This window comes from Ahaetulla prasina, chromosome 11 (assembly GCF_028640845.1).
Source record: "Ahaetulla prasina isolate Xishuangbanna chromosome 11, ASM2864084v1, whole genome shotgun sequence".
Lineage (NCBI taxonomy): Eukaryota > Metazoa > Chordata > Lepidosauria > Squamata > Colubridae > Ahaetulla > Ahaetulla prasina.
The window spans coordinates 23,695,057-23,714,947 of record NC_080549.1 but is presented as its reverse complement, the minus strand read 5'-3'; the positions used below and the strand labels follow the sequence as shown (position 1 = coordinate 23,714,947).

General features: G+C 42.4%; 1 protein-coding gene across 5 annotated transcripts in view; it reads right to left on the bottom strand.

The window, feature by feature from the left end:
• Positions 1 to 19,891, bottom strand: part of ARHGEF9 (Cdc42 guanine nucleotide exchange factor 9) — a 369,419-nt gene that overhangs the window by 327,123 nt on the left and 22,405 nt on the right. For 4 of the 5 annotated variants that reach the window (XM_058154714.1, XM_058154711.1, XM_058154713.1 and 1 more), the window contains exon 2: positions 3,718 to 5,849. The exons of the other annotated variant lie outside the window; for it this stretch is intronic. In XM_058154714.1, coding sequence (XP_058010697.1) covers positions 3,718 to 5,778 — 2,061 coding nt within the window. In that variant the 5' untranslated portion in view covers positions 5,779 to 5,849. The remainder of the gene's footprint in view (positions 1 to 3,717; positions 5,850 to 19,891) is intronic. 5 annotated transcript variants of the gene reach the window in all.

Sequence of the window (19,891 nt, the reverse complement as noted above, 5' to 3'; positions counted from 1 at the left end):
CCAGGTCCCCATTCTTCTCTTTGTAGAAATATTTTCTACTACAGAGAATTGAATAATACAATCAACTGTTTGGCTGACTAATGGAAGCACTACATAAAATTGCTTTGTATCCAGCTCTCTTACATAATCATACAGACGCAGGCCAGACATGGCCTCAAGCTATTAACAGGGCTGACTGACATGTAGTGAATTCAATCCCTGAGATAAATCATGGCTTAACAAAAATAACCCAAATGTGGGATTCATTAACCATGGCTAAAGCAATCATAATGGAGCACCTTGTGTGAACTTTTCCCCTGTGTGACCCTCACCATGGAAAAACATGTTTCTTTTGTCATGTTCCCATAGCATTGCCTTCATCTCATCTCCAGATCATCAAGAAGACACACTTGTTCTCCTTAATCATTCCATTATTAAAGATACTTTTTGCCTCATATTTGATGCTGTCCAAAGACAATTTCAAAGCGGAGAAATGTTGTTAGGTTTGACGGCTGGGGGAACTCAGCAGCTGCAAGACCCAAGGAAGAACAATGACCAACAACTATATTTCATGCTACTATGGTTTCTTCTAACTCAGGGTTTCCTAATCTTGGCAACTTTAAAATGAGTGGATGGGAAATTCTAGGAGTTGAAATCTACACATCTTCCAGTTGGGCAACTCAGTTCTAACTTAAGGATGAGTGAAGACCACTTGGCCAAGGGGTGGGACAAGGATGTTGCAAAAATAAATACAATACATTATGGCCCAGGATTTCATTGATGAACCAGGAGTCAGGACCAAGTTCAAATATCAGCATCTATGGAGATTCTCAATCATCCAGGTCATGGTTTTGGAAAGGTGATTTTCCAAAAGGCAACTGTACTGTTTTGGTTTTTTTCCTTGAAAATATTATGAAAAAACTTCCTGGATTTGAAGTGAAACATTTTCAAGGAAAAGGGTAAGAAAGTCCAGCTGCCTTTTGAAAAAGTACGTCTGAGACAACCATGTCTCAGTCAGACATGGTTGATTGAGAATCACCAGAGACAGTTGTTAAGCAAAGTCATTAGAATGGAATGGAATGGAATGGAATGGAATTTTTTATTGGCCAAGTGTGATTGGACACACAAGGAATTTGTCTTTGGTGCATATGCTCTCAGTGTACATAAAGGAAAAGATACCTTCATCAAGAATCGTAAGGTACAACATTTAATGATAGTTGAGAGCATTTCACTGAGGCAGCCTTTGGCGGCGCCATCTTGGGGGGAAAAAATGAATTCTATGGAGACTCTCAGTCATTCAGGCCATGGTTGTCCCAAATGTTCTTTTCCAGAAGGCAACTGGACTTTCTTGGGTTTTTTCTTTGAAAACATTTTCTGAAAAAGTGCCTTTGGTTCAAATATCAACAGTAGAGACTGAAATAAAGAAGAGACTGCTCCTGAAGGACCTCTTGACATTAAAACTCTTCTCTCAGTTAGGTCAGCAGGGGTTAAATTACTTTGGGCTGAAAACTAGGGACAAAATCTTAATACACCAAAATGAGGGAGAGAAAATCTGCTTCTCTAATTCCTAAAAAATCCACATTTAACAGTCAACCTGCAGAGGGCACTTCAAGACCACGATGAAAGAAAGAAGTTCTGCAACCGGTGGACCACTTGTAGCTATTATGGGATGCAGGAAAAAGCAAAGCCAGAAAATATCCGCATTGCTGAACATAAACAACGGCGAATGGGTTTTCGTTTTTTTAAAGTCCATATTAACAATGGGAGGACGACAATACTGTCTGCTAGTACAGGCAAGTATTTTCGCACTTCACTTATTGTGGCTGGCGACGGTGCTTGAAGATGGTTTCTTGAGTTAGTTTTTCCAAGCTTTTTTGGGGAGGGGGGAATGGAAATACACTGATTTTTATTTTTATTCCATTGCCTTCCATTGAGGACCTGTATACTGCACGAATCAAGAAGAGGGCCGTGAAAATATTTGCAGATCCCTCGCATCCTGGACATAAACTGTTTCAACTCCTACCCTCAAAACGACGCTATAGAGCACTGCACACCAGAACAACTAGACACAAGAACAGTTTTTTCCCAAAGGCCATCACTCTGCTAAACAAATAATTCCCTCAACACTGTCAGACTATTTACTGAATCTGCACTACTATTAATCGTTTCATAGTTCCCATCACCAATCTCTTTCCACTTATGACTGTATGACTATAACTTGTTGCTGGCAATCCTTATGATTTATATTGATATATTGATCATCAATTGTGTTGTAAATGTTGTACCTTGATGAACGTATCTTTTCTTTTATGTACACTGAGAGCATATGCACCAAGACAAATTCCTTGTGTGTCCAATCACACTTGGCCAATAAAATTCTATTCTATTCTATTCTATTCTATTTTTACCAATATCAGAAAAAAGCACACTATAAAGTCAAATTAACTACAGGTTGATTTATAACAGTTCAATTAGTGACAATTCAAAGTTACAATGGCACTGAAAAGAGACTTATGACCGTTCTTCATACTTACAACCATTCCAAGCATCCCTATAATCACGTGATTAAAATTCCGATAGTTGGCAACTGACCCATGTTTATAACGCTTGCAGCGTCCTGCACTCATTAGATTCCCTTTTGCAACCACCTGACAAGCAAAGTCAATGGGGAGTCAGATTCACTTAACAACTGTGACAAGGAAGGTCATAAAATGGGGCAAAATTTACTTAACAGCCTCGCTTAGCAACATAAATTTTGGGCCCAATTGTGTCGCACTATATTAGACGACCTATGGAGTGCAGAAAGAAACCTGCCATGAATACTAGAACCAGGACGTTAAGAAAAAATTATTAAAAACCATAAATCTGTGAGTTTGAAGAAACCAGTTCAAGAAATACCCCAGGGTGAAACCCCTCTTCATACATCACTGCTTTCTATCAAACTCACTCTAGCAATTTTTTCTCAATCTTGGCAACTTCATTTTGTTGGCTGGAGAATTCTGGGAGTTGAGGTCCAGCCAAGGTTGTGAAACACTGCACTACGGGTAGTCCTTGACTTATGACCACAATTGGGACCAGAATTTCCACTGCTAAGCAAAGTGGTTAAGTGAGATGTGCCTGATTTTATAACTTTTTTTTTTGCAATGGTTGTTAAGTGAACCATTCAATGAAGTGAATCAAGTGGCCATTGTGCTAATCTGGCTTCCTCCATTGCCTTTGCTTGTCAGAAGGTGGTTGGGGATCACAGGACACCGCAACCATTGTAAATACGTTGCCAGTTGCTGAGTGCCTGAAATTTGGTCATGTGACCATGGGGATGCTGCAATGGTTGTTAAGTCCCTTTTCCAGTGTCGTTGTAACATCGGTCACTAAATGAATGGTTGTAAATCAAGGACTGCCTGCACAGCTTCATTTAACAGTTAAGAGGGGCCGGTTTAGCTCAGGCTGGTAAGGCCTGTTATTAAGAACACAGCAGCCTGCAATTACTGCAGGTTCAAGTCCCACCAGGCCCAAGGTTGACTCAGCCTTCCATCCTTTATAAGGTAGGTAAAATGAGGACCCAGATTGTTGGGGGCAATAAGTTGACTTTGTATATAAATATACAAATAGGATGAGACTATTGCCTTATACACTGTAAGCCGCCCTGAGTCTTCGGAGAAGGGCGGGGTATAAATGTAAACAAAAAAAAAAAAAAGAGAAAGTAGTTAAAACTGATCATCAGACCGAACAGGATCTTACCTTTCCGTTGTTTAACTCATTGAGGGAGACAATTGTACATAAGCTCATCTGAATAGGGTAATAAACATTCCCGCACTTAAAATGTTCCGTTTCTCGGGATTTCCATGGCTGTCGTAGCAGAAAAGTGCTGCCATTTGCTCTGATAGAAGAACGTTCTTGATCTAGGACCTGCTGACTGTGGCATGAGCAGGCTAGTGGTATGCAAGGATTGCGAACGTCCTCCAAAATACTTCCTAAACTCCGAGTTTCTGCAGAGGAACCTGAAACACCAACATTTGGCAAAGTCCTTGCATACCCCGGGTTATTTCCTTGCACACTGGCATGGCGAGGGTCTTCTCCTAGAGCCCGCTTGGACATCTGGTTATCTATTAATCCCTCCTCCAAATCTGGAGTATCTGCTATACTTGTGAGGGCATTAAAATCCTCGGCAGAAGTACACACCACTTTGATATCCATTTCACTATCACACCATTCCTCACAATTCAAAGAAGAATCCTTTTCCAGGCCTGCAATGTCCATCTCGACCTTTATCAGGTCTTGAGACTTTAAATCTTCTGTATCCAAGCTCTGGGAATCTGCTGAAACCGCAATAGAGGACCGGGTATTCTCTGGGTCCCAAGGAGGCAAAATCCAGGGATCTCCTGGAGCAGAACCTGGGTCCTCATCACTTAATTTGTTAGGAAGAATCTTCTGCTTCTGTAGCAGTTCTGTATGTAAGCTGTGTCCATTGAGAACCAGACAATTATTTGGACATTCTGAGTAGGGAAAAGATGGCATACTTTTCCTAAGAGATGAACAAGGTCTTTCACTGCTGTGGTCCTTCAAGGCTTCATGAGACATCTCAGCATTGGTATCTCCTTGGAGCAGAGCTTGACCAGCTGAGATTTTGGAACTAGGGTCATCCCACATCTCAGAATCGGGTGACAGTCTAGTTAATGAGAAACTGTTAGCATTATCATTCGCAATGATCAAAGGCTGCCTTCTATGAGATCGCTCCAGCCTTTGCGGTGCACAGTCGGAGATTTGTTGTGGTTCATCCTGAGAAAATGTCTTGGAAGATCCCCGCCATTTCCTAGCTGCCCCAGCCACGCTATTAAAAAACCTAAGGACACCACCAAAATGATTTCCCTTCCCTCCATGGCCAGGCTTTTTAGTCTGGCCAACATTGTCTTTGCATCCTGCAGCGAAAGCAAGATAAGGAGGAGGAGTCTCCATTGCGTTTTTCAAACTCTGAAGACCCGGTTCTGCAGTGGAGTTCTCCAACTTGGAACAGTCCTTGCCTGTCAATGAAACCCCCTTTAGATATCCCCAGACCTCAGAACTTCTTCCTTTCTTATTCTCAGGAGCTACCGGAGCATCTCTTGTTTGAGAATGTCCTTCAGCATCCAGAGACTCTGGAGTTTTTTCAAATTCAGGGGCCACATTTTTCTGAGCCAACATGTTGTAACAATAATTATCAGCATTGCTACTACTGACTCCCAGCTCTAGCCCCCTGTGCCATTTGTTTTCGCTGGATTCAATATCTAACACACAGCTGTTTAGTTCAATATCCTCAAATGAAGAATCCAAGTCCTCAATGAAGCCAGCATAGGAATGACGGTAAGGCCGCTGGCCATCACTGAGCTTTCTAATCCTATGGAGTGCTTTTTGTTCAAGATCTTCTTGAGTTTCCACCGAGATTATGATAGCCTTTGCTTTGGATGTATTTCTGGATAGACCAGAAGACCGTAGCTTCTTATAGGATCTCATTCTTTCCATGAAAGACATCTTACGATTCTGCTCCATGATCTCCACGTGATCTCCAAGGAATATCATGGATTGGGGCCGCTTGGGGTTCATGGAGGATCCTTTCTTGCGGCCAACAAAATTCCAAATCCAGCTGCCCCTGGCCTTCTTCTTATTCTTGCCCACATCCTCTTTGCCAGGGTCACCAATGGCACCTGGATTAGGATACGTCTGTTCGGTACATCTTTCCTTTGGGTTGGCTTGAAAATTCTTGGTTCCATATCCATTTGGAACTGGAGTAGAGCAACCATGTTGGCAATGGTCAATAAGTTCCATACTTCTAATGGTAACACTCAGGTCCAAATGTCAGGCCTCCATTGTCACAAAAAGTGTCTCCTTTGCAGAACCTGAGGAGGAAACAGCAAATAATCCAGTTAAGCTTTCTGCCTCAAAACATAAAGTTATATAAAAAAGAAATGTTCCATGTCCAAAAATAGTCTAACAACTGAATCCTTACTTCAACAATATCAAAGGTTCATTTGATTCATTAGATTCATGAACCAGAATTCATGAGATCCTGAGCAAACACACCACCATTACTTCCTTCCTGAATTAATATTTCACAGATACTTGCTTAAGGAATCAGGAAATACTTCCATCCGTCCAAAGAAGCAGAATTTGATGGAAAGAAAAAGGAACCAGCATTGACCAGTGATACACCTTCTATCAGGCAGAGAAAGTCATGATGTTTGCTATCACTATGTTACACTAAAGGGTATACTTTTCCTTAGCAAATAGCAGCTGCTGAATCTAAAACTCAGAGTTCTCACTTCCAGCACAAATGATCTGGCTCAAATTATCATAATTTTTGATATATTATGCAAAGACTAAGCTCTCTAGAAAAGGCTCTAATGCTAGGAAAGTTGGAACGAAAGAAGGACAACCAACAGCAAGGTGGAAGGACTCATTACAGCTGCACTAGAAGCACCCTTGGAAGACCAGAAGAACCAAATTAGGACAGGTTGCTATGGAGAAAGTCCATCTACATAGTTATTAAGAATTGACACTGATTTGATGGTACCTGTAATCAATCAGTCATACAGAGAAACAAGAAATAAATTAGTCCATGCTTTGAAATAATTGGCTGATTAACAGCTCTATTTTCTTCACTTTTTCTGAAAAGAAGGACTAGAAAAGACATGCGAGCACAGTTCCAATATTTGAGGGACTCCTACAAAGACAAGGAGTTATTTTAGCTATTTTCCAAAGCATCAGAAAGCAAGACAAGAAACAATGGATGGAAACAAACCAAAGAGAGAAGCAACCTAGAAGAACTAAGGAGAAATTTCCTAACAGTGAGAGCAATCAACCCATGGAATAGTTTGGCTTCAAAAGTTGTGGTGCGCCATCACTGGAGACTTTCAAAATGAGACTAGACAATCATTTATCTGAAATGGTATAGGGTTTTCTGCTCGAGCAGGGGCTTAGACTAGAACACTTCCAAGATCCCTTTCAATTCTATTATTCTATGTTCTCTCTACTGTCTTGTTCCTCCAACCTCCAATTTTTCTCAATGTGTCCCAGACTAGCTGGTCTGGTTGGTCTTCGAAGTTTTATTCCCTAATCTGTCAGAAATTACTGTGCTCCTATCTGTTATTTTAAATCAGGACATCTACTGGGCAAAAACTGAAAATAGTGGACTTTTATCTCAAGGTTAGTCATTGATCCAAATCAAAAATTTACAGAATAAAATAGAATAAAGATAAAAATGGCATAGAGATGCATAATGAATAAAAAAAATCATAAGAAATGCAGAATTTGTTTTCACACAGCAACACAGGATTTAGACAGAGTTCTAATAATACTAGAGTTCAAACTGGAGAATAGAATGTTTGTATAATTGGGAGTCTGTCTTGTTGTAAGAGACATACATTTCTGGAATATACAGTAAGCCCCCAGAGTCATTGATTGAGATGGGTGGCTATAGAAATTGGATGGATGGATGGATGGATTCTGCATGTCTGTACAGATTTTGCAATAGATCAGATAGGTAACGGTTTATGGTTAATGGTAGTGGTACCACACTAGTGAGGCCACACTTGGAATATTATGTATAATTTTTAAAAAATGCTGAGACTCTTTCGAAGATGATAAAGGGACTGGAAGTACAAAACACATGATGGACAATTAAGGGAACAAGATATGTCTACCATAATGAAGAGAAGGACTACAGATGATATGATAGCTGGTGCCTTAATTACTAAACTGGCTCTTTTGAACAAACGGGGAGGGGGGGAATCCCAGGAAATATGTGACTTCAGCCACTGCAAAGATGCTTTAGGAAGCATTGAGAGGCCAACCCTTGTCAGCTGCAGCTTCCCATATCATCTGCCGTAGCACAGAGGATCTTGTCCATAAGTAGCCCCAGAATTAGCTGACCGCACTGCATGACACACTCATTGTCTTACAGGACTCAGAGAACATTAAATGGGATTGTGATTCCTGAAACAACTGCTCCCATCTGTCCTTTCTGTTGCGGAGCAGGAAAAGGACAGGCTGGCCATCTGGACCATTGTTTTGCTGAGGGAGTAAAAGCTCAAGACCGAAGCAGTGTTTTCCCAAAGGCCTCCAAGTCAGTCAAGGAAATTCTGCCTGAGTTTCAATGCCTTCATATCCGTTCCCCCTTCAGGAAGGCGAGAGGGAGGGGAGGAAGGAGGAACAAACAAATGGCAAACTTTGAGAGAAACCCAGACATTCTTTAAACGGAGAGCCTCAAACTTCCCCTTGAGAGAAAAGAAAAGAAAAAGAAAAAAAGAAAGCAACCCCCCCTCCCCAAGCCGCATTTCCACTGCTCTACATTGTCACCAAAAAGTTAAAGAAAAAAAGGAGGAAGCAGATGTTTGGGCCATACGGCTTCAGGAAGATCTTTTTCATAGTTGAGTTTTATCAGCTCAAGGGGGCCAGATAAATAATGAAGCTTCACTAGTTGCTACTCCAAAGATAAGAGTGGTCCAACGTGGTTTGTAGTGGGGAAGCTGCCAATTAACCGTGGGGAGACCCAAATCTTGATCAAGGCAAAACAATAGATGCAATTTACATAGACTTCTGTAAAGCTTTTGACTCAGTGATACATGACAAACTTCTCCTAAAACTAAAATCCTACGACATCTCCAGACCCCTCCTCTATCAAATCCTGTTCTGTCAATAGCGGCGTTCCCCAAGGCAGTGTTCTTGGACCAACACTCTTCATATTATACATTAATGATCTCTATGACCATATTAAAAGTAATTGTGTTCTTTTCGCTGATGATGTCAAACTATTTAACACTACCAACAATACAGCTACCCTTCAAAAAGACCTTGACTTTGTGTCAGAATGGTCAAAAACTTGGCAACTCCAAATCTCAACCAGCAAATGCTCTGTCTTACACATTGGAAAAAAGAATCTAAACACTAAATACAAACTCGATGGACATTACCTTACAGATGACCCCCACCCTGTTAAAGACCTTGGAGTTTTCATATCCAATGATCTAAGTGCCAAAGCCCACGGCAACTACATCGCAAAAAAGGCTTTAAGAGTTGTAAACCTAATATTACGTAGCTTCTTCTCCAGAAATACTACACTGCTAACCAGAGCTTATAAAACATTTGCTAGACCAATTCTTGAATACAGCTTGCCTGTCTGGAACCCATAGCACATTTCAGACATCAATACAACTGAACATGTCCAGAAATATTTTACAAGAAGAGTTCTCCACTCCTCTGAATACAACAAAATACCTTATGCCACCAGACTTGAAATCTTGAATTTAGAAAACTTAGAACTCCGTCGCCTTCGACAGGATCTGTGTTTAACTCATAGAATCATCTATTGCAATGTCCTTCCTGTTGAAGACTACTTCAGCTTCAATAATAACAATACAAGAGCAAACAATAGATTTAAACTCAATGTTAACCGTTTCAATCTTGATTGCAGAACACATGACTTCAGTAACAGAGTTATTAGTGCTTGGAACACACTACCTGACTCTGTGGTCTCTTCTCAAAATCCCCAAAGCCTTAACCAAAAACTCTCTACTATTGACCTCACCCCATTCCTAAGAGGTCTATAAGGGGCGTACATAAGAGCACAAACGTGCCTACCGTTCCTGTCCTATTGTTTCCTTTCATTATATTCAATTAATATAGTTATCACATACTTATGCTCATATATATTCTTATATATTATATAGTTATTTTCATGCTTATGTTTATATATACTGTTGTGACAAATAAAATAAATAATAAATAAATAAATAAAAATAAAATAAAATAAATTGTAGTCCTTCTAGGCACCAGGCTAGAAAACAAGAGATGGTGAATTCTAGGCATGAAAGCCAGTTGGGTGACTTTGGGCCAATGAGCAGATGACATTCAGAGACTTTTAGGATTCTCCAAAATTAGTGACAGAATCATCTAAAACTCAAGATTTACACAATCTCATGATGGACAAAATCAACTACCACCAGGCATCCCAGGTATTGTGGTAGCTTGAAATATTTATTGCAGGTAACAGCAGAGGCTGGGACGTGGCCATTCTACACAATGCATCCAACCTCTTCACAAGCTCACCAAATGGAAGAATGACAGCCAGACCTCTCACCTGAAGAACGGAAAGCAACTCAACTCAATTAGTAATGACTCTAATGCAACCTTCCTCATTTATGGGCATCTCTAAATTTCTGATTACTTCCAACTCCCAGATTTTTCCCATCAGTGGAGCCATCACTGACGATTCTGGGAGCTGAGACCAACACTTCTCCAAAGCCCTAAGGTGGGAGAAATGACAAAAAGCTGGAGGTTCTTCAGGACATATTAGCAGGATGAAGAAAAAGTTAGCAAGATACCGTATATACTCGAGTATAAGCCGAGTTTTTCGGCACGTTTTTTGTGCTGAAAAACGCCCCCTCGGCTTATACTCGAGTCTACCCTTGCAGAGCCGACCCAGGGAGAGGGTTTTTTGCCCTCGGGAACAGCTGGGCCGGCAGGACGAGCCCAAATGCTGCCGGCATGCTTTGCCAGCTCGGCCGGCTCGTTTTGGGGCGGCGGCTGGCCTCCGGCGTTTTCTTCCGCCGCTTTTTGATGGCGGCGGCGGCGGTGGTCGGCGGAGGGGCGGGGCGGAGGGGCGCTCGACATTTCGCCCCTCTCACTCGCCTCCTCTCGCCTCGGAGGGGCGGAGGGGCGGAGGGGCGTTTGTCACTCGCCTCCTCTCGAAAGCCGAAATTGAGTGCGGCGGCAGTGGGGGTGGGTGGGGAGGCCGCGTGAAGTGCCGGCTGGGGAGCCCGAGCCAATCCCGGCCCCCAGCCGGCACTTCACGGCGGCCTCCCCACCCACCCCCACTGCCGCTCGCACTCAATTTCGCCGGAGAGGAGGGCGAGAGTGACAACGCCCGCTGGCGAGAGTGACAAACAATAGAGTTCTTCGCTTGGCGTTTGTCACTCGCCTCCTCTCGAAAGCCGAAATTGAGTGCGAGCGGCAGTGGGGGTGGGGAGGCCGCGTGAAGTGCCGGCTGGGGAGCCCGGGATTGGCCCTGGCCCCCAGCCGGCACTTCACGGCGGCCTCCCCTGCCGCCGCACTCAATTTCGGCTGGAGAGGAGGGCGAGGTGACAACGCCTCCGCCCCCACCGCGGGCAAGAGGAGGACGAGTGAGAGGGGCGAAATGTCAACGCCCCTCCGCCTCCGCCGACCACCGCCGCCGCCATCAAAAGCGGCGGAAGAAAACGCCGAGGCCAGCCGCCGCCCAAACGAGCCGGCCGAGCTGGCAAAGCATGCCGGCACTTCAATCCCGGCTCCCCAGCCGGCACTTCACGGCGGCCTCCCCACCCACCCACCCACCCACCCCCACTGCCGCTCGCACTCAATTTCGGCTGGAGAGGACGGCGAGTGTGTCAAACGCCAAGGCGAGAAGAACTCTCTTTTATTTGTTTGTCACTCGCCTCCTCTTACTGCCCTCCTCTCGCCTCGGAGGGGCGGAGGGGCGTTTGTCACGAATACATCCCAATAAAATGCAAAGGTTTCAAAGCATGTTTTGGAAAAGCAGCGAGGATGGGGAGAATGCTGCCTTGAATGTGAAAAGAAACGTGGAAAACTCCAACTACAGTATAAAAAAACATTTGCACTCAGTACTTTTTATTTTATTTTATTTTTGCCAAGTTTTCCCCAGGTTTTTTTCCCTATGGAAATTGGGGAGGTGGGGAGAAAGAGGTGAAAAGAAAAGCCTCTTGGAAAGCGGAGAAATACGGCAAGAACAAAACAATTTCTCCCCGAGAGGGGGCAGGAGGAGGAGGAGGAGGAGATGGGGCATTGCAAGCTAGGTGGGAAGAAGGAGGAGGAAGAAGAAGGAGGCAAAAGAAACCGACCCTCGCGCAGATCAGCAAATTAGCTTTCCTTCTCCAAACCAATTTTTTAAAAAAAAACCTGTTCTACCCAGAGCAAATGGCAAATAAGCAGCCTGTTTTGAGTCTGATTATTGTTTCGCGGTGGTTGCCCTCTCTGATCTCCTTGTACATGACAAGGCACCTCTAACCCAGCGCTTTGTGTTTGTTATTGGTAATTCTCCTCTCCCTTCTTCCATTGGAGTCCTCTCCCCTTCCTTTCCGAACGGGGCGGGCGATTTACCTTCTCTGCCTCCTTTTATTTTCCTGGAGGTGGAGGTGTATTCCTAAGGATGCCTTCAGTGCTGGGGAAGGAGCCGATCCATGGAGGGGAGGGGGGCGACGCTGCCGAGAAGCCGCTGCTTACAGAGAGCGAAAGAGCCAGGGAGACCTTGGCATAGGTGGGCGGCTGGTGTAAGGCAGGGCAGAACCTTCGACCCGCAAGGATCCCGGGAGGTGGGGGACGAAAGAGAGGCAGAGAAGGAGGGAGGGAAGGAAAAGAAAAGAAAAGGGGGAGTGAAAATAAGAGCAGTCCGAGCAATAAATAAATATTGCTGGGCTGCTTTCCAAAAATCCTCAGCACGGAACTAAAAGTTGCAAGTGTTTTGTGAGTTCAAACAGTCCCTTCCAGACTAACACGTTTCATTAAAAGATACAAAGTTTGGTAAACTGAAGCTCGCTCTGTCCAATGCAAAAAAATCATCATCATCATATAATAATAATAATAATAATGATAATAATAATAATAATAATAATGATGATGATGATGATGATGATAATGATAATGATAATGATGATGATGATAATAATAATAATAATAATAATAATAATAATAATAATAATAATAATAATAATAATATTCAGCCGTGCTTCGCTTTGATGGCAGCCTGACGTAAAATGGGGGGCAGGGGGATACATACACGGTTAGGGAAAAATAACAAAACAATGTTTTGGGCTCAATTGCAGTCTTAAATTGAGGACTACCGGTACTTGCAATTTGAACCTTATTGGACACTTCATTCCTGGAGGGTTTTTAAAGAACAGACTGGACAATCCTTTGTCTGAAACAGTATAGGATCTCTTGCTTGAGGAGTGGGGACTGGACTAGAAGATCACTGTTAGTTTGGGATATGTTCAGAGCCCACACATCTGATGACATAAAAAAATTGGCAAAGTCATCTCAAGTCACTTTGGCCGTTATTCCAGGTGGGCTTACATCTGTATTGCAGCCCCTAGATGTCAGTTTAAATAAACCTTTCAAGGACCATGTGCGAAGGATGTGGCATGAATGGATGACATCTGGTCAAGCTCGTCTGACAAAAGTTGGAAATCTGAGAAAGCCAGACATAGAACTAATAGCACAGTGGGTTCGTGATGCATGGGAAGATATTCCAGAGGACATGGTGCAACGTGCCTTCAAGAAATGTGGCATTAGTAATGCTATGGATGGCAGTGAAGACAGCGCATTGTATGAGAGTGACAGCAGTGATGATGACGACTGTGAACTCAGTGATGACGACAACGTATATGCGGATAACATCACAGAAGCTGAAGTAGCTGAAGCTCTGTTTGGACAAACAGATGATGAGGAGGAGAACTCCAGTTTTGAGGGATTTTAGCTCTCGTTAGCTTGGTTGCTGTTACTTTTAAAGATACTGTATTTTTGATACCATATTCTTTTTGGGGACCCCCTTTTGCACTTTTATTGTTTTTCGTTCAAATAAATATTCATGTTATTTTACTTGGCTCTATCTTTATTTTTTACATTGACCAGTAGCTGCCTCATTTCCCACCCTCGGCTTATACTCGAGTCAATAGTTTTTCCCAGTTTTTGTGGTAAAATTAGGTACCTCGGCTTATATTCGGATCGGCTTATACTCGAGTATATACGGTAACTATCCACTTCACTACACAATGGTGCACCAGAAAGAAAAGAACTGGAAACTGCTGACTTGGATGAAAGTTATTTATATTCTTTATTCGACATGGCAACCTGCAGGTATAAGCAAAATAAATATAATGATTAGCTCAGAACAAAAGAGCTCTGAAAATTACCACATCAGGCTGACTGGAATTTGGGGACAGGTTAAATATACAGCAGGCTTAACATCTGCTAAAGAGATTCTCTAGGATCTCAGCAAGCTCAATTAGATGTTCCAACACCAAATCCGGGAAGGAAACAAACCACGGCATTAGGAAAAGGCTCGGGAACTGATGTTTTACGCCATGGTCGAAAAAAATATTTAGGAGGGCATGTTATCTCATCAGCAAGTTAAGATGGGGTGGGTGAGGAGATCGAACGGTGTTAGATACAAGCACACTTAGCTCAAAGGTGGTCAAACATTGAAATCTTAATAATATCTTGGTGGGTCCCAGAAGTGGCTATTTTAATAGTCATTGAATCACCAGACAGTGATTTCGAGAACAAGAAGAAAGTTCTCACAAACCAGGAGATTGGGCTTGGTGGCCTTTGGCTTGCAGAAGAGCAGATTAATAATACCTATCTTTAAAGTTAAGAGAGGCTAATATTGCAGCAGTGTCATTGAACATTGAACAGCTGTGGTGGCGCAGTGGTTAGAATGCAGTATTGCAGGCTAATTCAGTTAACTGCCGGGAGTTTGATCCTGACCGGCTCAAGGTTGACTCAACCTTCCATTCCTTCTGAAGTCAATAAAATGAGAAGCCAGACTGTTGGGTGCAATATGCTGACTCTGGTCACACCATTTAGAAAGGGCTATAAAGCACAGTGAAGCAGTATATAAATCTAAGTGCTAATGTAAGACAAAACCTATGATTTACATACTGCACTTGCTGGATTAAAACAATATACAAAGATGTGACTTGGTGTGATTGGGCAACCTCATCTCAATTTGGGAAAGTTACTGGTGGCACAGTGGTCAGAATGCAGTCTTGCAAACTAACTTTGCCCATAGCCAGGAGTTCGATTCTGACTGGCTTAAGGTTGGTAAAATGAAGACCCAGATTGTTGGGGGGCAAGAGGCTGACTCTGTAAACTGCTCAGAGAGGCGTAAAGCACTGTGAAGTGGTATATAAGACTAAGTGCTGTTTCTATTTACACTTTCCAAAGCTTTTCTTTTAAAAACAAGGGTGGTACAAAATACTTAAACAACCTGATCAAAGACAAAAGGTGAATGACTAATATGTAAGCTTTGATATGATTCATGCCTGATTTTTTTTTGTTGCATTTACACCCTGCCATTTATTTATTTTTATTTTTATTGAGAAATCAGGGCAGCCCAAAGGGAGGACTTTCTTTAATTTTTTTCCCCAATAATCATCTTGGGCTGGTGCAACATTACTCCATGAGTCCCATGAATCTGGATCTGCCTGAAAAAAAGTCCAGCACAATTCCAAAGTTTTATTTTTCCACACACTATCCAAACTGGAAGAAATGTTCAGAAATAAATGTTGGCTTTGTTTGGGGTTTAAACATTAAATTTCTGAGAAATTTACAAGATTTTGCTTGACTTCAATTTTCATAGCAGGTTTGGAATTCCTTGCCGGCATGAAAGAATTTAAGAAAGTAATTTCCAGTGGGGAAATTTAATTGAAGCGAGGAAAAGATAGGGGTGCATTTTATGTTGGAGGCTGAGCTCACAATCAACTCAATTTTAAACTAATTAACTTTCTTCAGTCTTTTGATGAGTTCTGATGTTTGGGTTGTTTGACAAAAACCTCAAACCCGTTTTTGCTTTGATTGCATAGTGATGTAACTGTATGATTTCAGTTAGAAGAGTTTGCACAATCTTAATAAGTACAGTAGTGAAAATCAGGTATCTGCACCACTATACAAGCCAAAAATGTCACAAATTCTTTTAAGATCACTCTGTTACTGGTCCCAAATGCATCTAAGGTCAGAATTGGTCTTGAGGATGCTGACAATAAGAAAAAGGCATTTTCACTCAACTCCTCTCCCCTCCCCACCCCACCCCAAACCCCAAGGCTCCCCAGACAGGATTACCAGCTCTAAGATTAACCCAGTTTCTGTCTCCAGGCTTAGAAAAAGAAAAATGATTGGGATGGAGAAAAAAGGAAGCAATGTGAAGCAGTAGTACAAGATATGAATATATTTTTATACTTTAGAGGGAGCAAATCACTTTTTAAAGTCATCATATAGACATTTACATGCATAAAGGAGAAACAGGAAAGTTATCTATAGAAGAACCTCTGCCTTTCTCATTCACCCGGTTTAATTACATCCACAGCCAGTCAATGCAAATCAATAGGCTGCTGGAACTTATTAAACCTAATGCATCTTCTAGTTAATTTCACTCCAGGAATTTCATTAAACCTGACAGTGCAGCAAGGAAGGCACACGAATCCACAGCCTTAGCAGAAACAGAAGACTTTGGAGGTCTTCTAGTCCAGTGATGGAGCACTCACAACTTCTGAAGGACAGCTGTTCCACTGGTTGATTGTTCTCACTGTCAGAAAATGTCTTATTTCTAGGTGATCCTTGATCAGTTTCCACCATTGTTCCTTGTCTGGCCTTCGGGGTCTTTGGAAAATAGGTTGACCCCCTCCTCTCTGTGACAGCCCCTCAAATATTGGAAGACTGCTATGACCCCTGGTCCTTCTCTTCACTAGACTAGCCATGCCTAGGTCTTGCCCCAGAGGAAAGGCTGGGGAACCTGAGAGTCCTTGACTGGGGAAAGTCCAGAGATGGTATGGTCATTTCAGGGAGTCTCCCTCAATCTCTCATTGTTTCTCCTCTGCCTCTCGGGGCTCTCCACCCAAGAAGGCAGCCACTGGGTCCCCGTGGAAATGACAGCAACAGGACGTCCCAACCTGATCTTGCATCTTTAAGATATGTCTATGTGGTGCTCAAGCTCCATATTAAACAGGGAAGAAGCACATACTGAAATAGAGGTTATGGTCCAAAAAGTTGACATGGTGGCTGAGATGCTGAGATCAAAGTCTCACTTGTTTTTTACCTGTGATTCTTCTATCACATCATCATAGATACCATTTTGACATGGACCATACCATCAAACCTCGGTGTAAGGGTTTGGATGTTAATAACAAGCTGGGTTCTGACAAAGCACAAACATAATTGTTCAAGCTTGTTAAAGAGACATCCAACCTAGAAATAAGGAGAAATTTCTTGACAGTGAGAACAATTAATCAATGAAGCAGCTTGCTTTCCAGAGTTATGGGAGCTCCATTGCTGGAGGTTTTCAAGAAGAGACTGGACAGGCATTTGAGACTGGAATGGTACAAGATTCCCTGCCTTGAGCAGGGGGTTGGACTAAAAGACTAAAATATTGAATCATAAGGCTGGAAGGAACCTCCAAGGTCCTTTCCAGCCTTATGATTCAATGTTCTAATTGGGATCAGGAATTCCACTGCTAAACAAAGTGGTTGTAAAGGGAGTTGCATTTAGTGACCTTTTGCCACATCTTTTAAGTAAACCACTACCCTTGTTAAGTGATTCTGTCTTCCCCCATTGACTTTGCTTGTTGGAAGTCGATGTAAGAGATGACCAGGCTGAGTCTGAGGGCAGGGTCAAATGTATCATCAGTCTGGAGTCACTTTGCCCTCAAAAGAGACCTAAGCCCACCCACCCACCCCCAAAAAATCTGTTGACTCTTATCAGGTGCCAATTTGCCTTAACAGTTAGCAGATCAGTTTCTTATGTATGTGTTCCAATATCTAAGGGGCTACCATGAAGAAGAGGGAGTTCACTTATTCTCCAGAACACCTGAAGGCAGAACAAGAAACAATGGATAGAAACTAATCAAGGAGAGAACCAACCTAAAACTAAGGAAGGAGAAATTTCCTGACAGTTAGAACAATTAATCAGTGGAACAGCTTGCCTCCAGAAGTTGTGGGTGCTCCAAGACTGGGAGTTTTTAAGAAGAAATTGGACAGCCATTTGTCTGAAATGGTTGAGGGTTTCCTGCCTGAGCAGGTGGTTGGACTCGAAGACCTGCAAGGTCCCTTCCAATTCTGTTATTCTGAATAGGTTTGCAGTGCTTTTGGACTCTATCCTGCCTCCTGTTTCTTGTGTCTGACAGCCAGATGAGAAAGTCACAAATGGCAATCAAGCAACCCAGGACCCTACAACCATTTTAAATGCCTACCAATTTTCAAGTGCCCAGACTTTGATCATGTAACTATGGGAATGTTGCAATGGTCATAATTTTGAGTACCAGCCCTGAGTCACTTTTTTCAGTCTTTTAATAACTTTCAACAGTCACTAAATGAATGGTTGTAAGTTGAGGATCAGCTGTAGTCCCTTTAAAAACACCACTATTGCCATTTACAAAAGATGTCTTTTTTTAAACACTGGTACATCTAAAGAGATAGCTAAGATTAATTCAGTCTCAAGCCTGTCTCAGTCACAGGCCGGAGATGAGAATTAGGCAAAATTGTGGTCCATGATAAAAACAGGATGATGTCTTGCCTGGTTGCAAGAAAGCCAGAAGTAGCCTTCGGTTGCAAAACCTGGATTGATATCTCCCAAATGCTGGAGTCTTGAGCAACCAACCTGGCTCATTTGTAAAATCTGATGAGGTGGTCCAGATACAGTGGCTTCTAATTTTCCATTGAGAAACCCATTAAGGAACAAACATCTATTAAAGAGAGAAAATAGCTATTGATGGATAGGGCTAAGAATCAACGTGGAAAATAGGTACTGGTTAGGTTCACATATCTTGCATGATCATAAAGTAATTTGTGAGTCTTAACAAGATAATATATGAACATGCTCACTCTGTCTTATTCAACAGTGGCCAGTCCTTGAGTGCATGTCCACAGCAAATTAAACCATGAACAGGAACACAACAATTGGATTTATAAACCACAGTATATGGTCTCATAACTGACTGCTGTGGCTTGTTTAGCAATCTGTGACCAAAACAAACCAATATTTAAGACAGGATATGAAGTTTATAAACTCAACTAATGGTTGAGTTCACAGCTCATATTTTGCCCTAGTTAAATATGTGTGAACTCTTTTATTATCAGCACTGCTGCAGGGACAGGTCAGGGCCAGATTTGCCAGGAAACCTGGTTCCACCTAGCCAATTATGGATTAGATAGACCGAGATAGCAGCCAAACACTGCAGGAAAAGTTCAAGTGCTAAGTCTGTCTTTTGCTTCCTTCTTGTCAATTACTTACTCTTACAAAGAAAGTTTGAGCAATCTAGAAAGAATGCAGAGAAGAGCAACAAAGCTAATAAGAGGTCTAGAGGCAAAACATATGATTCAGCGATTGGGTATGCCTAGTCTAGTGAAAAGAAGAACTAAGGCTGACATAATAGCACTATTCCAATATTTGAGGGGCTGCCACAAAGAAGAGGGGGTCAACCTATTCTCCAAAGCACTTAAAGGCAGAACAAGAAGCAACAGATAGAAACTAATCAAGGATAGAATCAGCCAAGAACTGAGGAGAAACACCCTGACAGTGAGAACAATTAAGCAGTGGAACAGCTTGCCTTCAGACGTTGTGGGTGCTCCATCACTGGAGGCTTTTAAGAAGAGACTGGACAACCACTTCTCTGGACTAGGGCCTTCTGCTTGAGCAAGAGTTGGACTACCTCCAAGCTTCCTTCCAACTCCGTTATTCTGCCCTCTATCAAAATTCTCCACCAAGTTTTAAAACAATACCAATCCCAGCTCTACATGATTGCTTAAGAACCTGGATTTTAATAGGGCACCCTTGTTCCCACAAATGCTACCATGTTTTCTTTGCAAGCTACTAACTGGGCTTGGATACTGAAGCTGCCATCTGAGAAATCACCACAACCCCCACAGATAGCCATTCTGCCTGAGGTAGATGGAAGTTGTAGTCCAATGCACCACAAGAACACCAATTTCCACAATGGTACCTTCACTTATTTTTCCCCATAAGAGCCAACTGCTACCTGCCCCTAAAACAATAGTGTACATCATCTACAAACTTATTGTGGATGGTCACACAGCCAGCCAGAGGTTTAGAATAGATTTGGCATTTTTATCTACCTATGGAGTCCTTCCCAAGACCTGAGATAAGCAGATGCTGTTGCTTA